The 4172-nt window shown below is 35.4% G+C and overlaps 1 protein-coding gene across 2 annotated transcripts in view; it reads right to left on the reverse strand.

Moving 5' to 3' along the window:
• triqk (triple QxxK/R motif containing) overlaps positions 1–4172 on the reverse strand; it is a 26821-nt gene that overhangs the window by 17369 nt on the left and 5280 nt on the right. For both annotated transcript variants that reach the window (XM_014005792.1, XM_014005791.1), the window contains one exon: positions 2794–2869. In XM_014005792.1, the coding sequence (XP_013861246.1) occupies positions 2794–2854 (61 nt within the window). In that variant the 5' untranslated portion in view covers positions 2855–2869. The remainder of the gene's footprint in view (positions 1–2793; positions 2870–4172) is intronic.

Raw genomic sequence — 4172 nt, forward strand, 5'->3', positions numbered from 1 at the left:
TATATATATATATATACAGTATCTCAGACGGGCTCTGTAGAATTAGACAAAGTTGCTCCTGATAGAGTTAAAATATATACTTATAAAAAGCTGGTTTACTGAACAGGAGAAAACACCAACTTCCTTTTCTGAACTTGAAATTTCAGACGTCTATCTGTGTAGACAATTTTCCTCCTGTATTTTAACAGACAGCTGCAATTATTACTTGAACGAAGTGAACACTTCCATGAAAACTACAACCCAACCTCGCTGGAGGGCAGCCAATTATAACAGGCTTAATAATGGTATTTAAGAGGAAAGTGTCAACAGTGGTCCTTTGACGACCATCCGATGTGACAAAAGCACTCCAGCAGAGAGGATGGTACAGCTCAACAACAACCCTGGACTTGCAGCAAATAGAATAAGCCATTTTTTTAAATTAAAATTACTATATGCGACCCGTGCTATCTTAGAGGATTACATTTTTTCTCCACCGTCTCTGCCGCTCTCAGGTTTTCTACCATTAGTGTTAAACAGTGGTTTACCAAGACTGCCTGATATTCAAGCTTTTAGAAAGAAAGAAAAAAGAAAAACACAAGTGTTACATATTTTTAAAATGATGAGATGTGCAAGAGAAGGAAAGCAATAAATTGTGCAGAAAAAATGTTAGTGCTAGAATTGTTACGTTATACCTTCGTCTTATTTGTTGAACCTGTTGGGTTTCACATAACTGCCAACAGTTAGGGGTTATCGGCAGGCTAAACTGTCCTATTCTTCTAACACAATATAAAAACACACCCGAACCTCACAAAGTAAAAAAGATTTATCAACAGGTTAGTGCATGTATCAAAAACAAAAATGTATTCAGGCTGRCAATACAATTTTTAAGAATAAATATAAAACACAAACTAAAGAAGCAAAAAAATAATAATAAATGCAAAACACAAAATTACTAACTGAGAAACATTCAAGCCATCTTGTGTTGTCCTAATACAAAAGTAAAACCAGGAACTAAAAGAATAATCTGAGGATGTGATTCACCACAGGTTAACAAGCAACCAACGACACAAACATATAGCTGCTTCTTGAAAATGTGAGAYGTAAGAAAAAGCTTCATGTAGCCTTTTAAGGGTGGTTGAATATAGAAAATAAGTATTCTGAAGAACTTGTTTATAACTGCTTGACAAAAAGTACCATGTTCCATTCTACAATTTTACACTTCGTATGAAAATGTTAAAGCACTTGTGCAAGTTATATATATAAAATTCAAGTGAGGAATAAGCATAAAATGTTATTTTGTTGGTCCCATCTGTAGCGGTCACCACAGTGAGTAAACTCACATCAACATATGGCATWTGCTTTACACCAGACAACCTTAGTGATGCAACCTGGATTTGAACCCACAGCCTCAGAAATACATCATTTGAAAAGTTTATTTTCATACCTGAGAATACAAAGAAATTTCTACGAGTATATATAAAACCTGAAATACTAAAGTATCTGAATAATGTACGCAAGTATTTGGACTCAAAGAAATGAAACGTTTGAAATGATCTAAGTTCCTTTGATTTATTTTGTGTCATGCTTTTTTTAAAGATTCTRTCTTCTTCTATCGCTAACTCAAACTGTGGTTTCATATCATTTGTGTTTAAAACCATGTCACAAATCCTGACTTGTATGATTAAAAAACAGCTCCTGTTGTATAAATGTTTTCACCTGTCCAATACTGCGTTAGAGTTACACAAAGATTTATCAATTTTCATTGTCTAAATATCTTATTTTTTAAAGCAAGCATGTAAAAATCTGCACTGCCATTTTCTCTTTCTCATCATTATCACATGTAAAACCACCCCCGTGATGACAATCACTGATCAAACACAACAGTGGACTCCTCATTGACAGTTCTTCAAATAAGTGCTTTAAAAATGCCCTTGTGTCAGGAACTGGACAGCTGTTGAGCCTAATAAGAAGATCTAGTTGTATTTTATGTAAACAAGACACAACTCCTGGGATCTGAAGTAAAATCTTTAAAAAGCCTAAAAGGCTTGTTTGTGTCACACAAAGCTGCTCCCAATTATTCAGATTTGCCTGCGGCAACCATCAGGTTTTGCTTTGCAACAGGAAAAAGAAACTAACAGCTAAACAAGAGAGATGAAATCTTTCTCGCTTGCTTGGAAGGCTTGTATTGTATTTAGTTAGATCTTTGTGATATAAAAGAAAACCGAATATGACRGGATTAAAATGGCATTTAGCTTTAACAAAATTGCAGCAGACAAAAGAAAATCAAAGAGGCAGTCTTTTTAGAATGGTACACACTGTCATGAGCTTCTGTCTATTCATTCCTTTGGTTTAAAAACATCAAACAACTCATTTTAATTTAGTAATATGAATGCAAAAATATAAAAGGTTTCCAAAGCTCTGCAAAAGATGACACTTATTTCTCCAAAGCCAAAACTTTCAACGGTCTTGCATAAAACTGAATGTGATTTATTGGGTGTAATATTAGCTTGTTTCTATGATTAATGTGTTGCGGTCAAAATGCCCACATGAAGCTGTGAGTTATGAGTTTGGCTGAAATGAAGTTGCGCAACAAAAAGAAGAGAAACCTTGACAGTTCAAAGAGCGTCATGAATTTATTTACAGAATATACTGTTTTTATTATCAGCTAATAAAGTTACTCTGAATTTGATCCAACTTTTAATTTTTTAATCAGGCAACATTCATGGTTTCCAATTATTCATTATGGTATTTGAATGTTTATGAAAAAATTGCTGTCACACAACAAAACAACCCATCAGAGGACAGAAAACTCACCAATCTGCTTTCTGTACTGATCAACTGGTAATTTGGTCGCACTGGCATCCTTCTTGCCCATTTCTCCTTCCACCGTCTGACAGATGAAAATGAAAAGAAAAAACAGTCATTCGAGTAAAACATTTTCACACCTGCCTCTGCGTTACACCTGAGCTTTTGCTTTAATCAAATCCAAATTTAGCCCTGTTCCTATGGCTGCGGCGAGAGATAACTTGTGAAATTCCGCAGAAAAAGACTCAAGTAATTGCACAATCATATATAGAGAAGAGTAGTCAGTTTTGATCAGCCAGATGGTTTATCTTTCACGTACATCTGGTGCACATAATTAAATTAATTCTCACCACCTTCCATATGTGTTACACTCGCAGCGTGAGCTTCCTATCAGTCTCGTTTAGTATAATGTCGTTTCCCTTCACACCATGAGTTCTCTTTGATTACTCTGACAGCTCAAAGGTGAAATATGAAGAGAAGAAAGAAAAGAATAATGCAAGTTGTATCCTGCTTGTGACTACATTTCTGTAAAGACCAAAGACCTCCCTATAGACCGCTAGTTCTCTTTAACCAAAACATGTTTTTAAAGATTTTACTGCTTTTCAGGTAAACTTTCCTTCTTGTATCAATGAAGGAAAATTACTTATCTGCAAGCTATTTGTTTCAAAAACTTGACAGACTTTAGCACAACACATTAGGGGTGAGTGTTATATAAAAATATCCTAAACGTATCACACAATGAGATATTTAAAACACTTAATCATATTATTTTGTGACCACCACGTTTAAAGGGATCCATGATTAGTTGTAGCATTTATTTGATAAACATTTATTTTAACTGTAAAATAGACTGTAAAAATACTGTAGGCTGTTTAGTTTTGTAAACTTTTAAACTAAAAGTTTAAAAAGATATTACATGGACGGGGCCATTTTATTTGCAGACAAAGTACTCTGGGTAACTGATGACGTGGATAGGTCATCAGTGCAAGGCAGCTAGCGAGCTATATCCACACTGAAGGTTAATCTTGGACAGTATCTGATGATTGACTCTTAAAAGAAACCAGCGAGTGTTGACAGAGAGGAGAAGGTAGAAATGACTCAGCCTGTAACTGAAAATATGGATGGAGGACAACASAGCTGCTTCATGGAAGAAGAACCTCAGCTTAGCCTATTAGCTTTAGCTTTAGCCCCAACACTATCACCATATACTGTATATGTATTAGCTCAGCGCTACACATTCTCCTCTCGTCACTGAGGTCCTCCATCCATGACAGAGAGGGGAACGCAAAAGTGACTCAGCCTGCAACTGAAAATATGGATGAGGACCTCAGTTTAGCTTGTTAGTTTGTTGCGCTAGCACCGAGCTAATACATATAAGGCAATATAGC

The sequence above is a fragment of the Austrofundulus limnaeus genome, unplaced genomic scaffold, assembly GCF_001266775.1.
Source record: "Austrofundulus limnaeus strain Quisiro unplaced genomic scaffold, Austrofundulus_limnaeus-1.0 Scaffold32, whole genome shotgun sequence".
In the NCBI taxonomy this organism is placed as follows: Eukaryota; Metazoa; Chordata; class Actinopteri; order Cyprinodontiformes; family Rivulidae; genus Austrofundulus; species Austrofundulus limnaeus.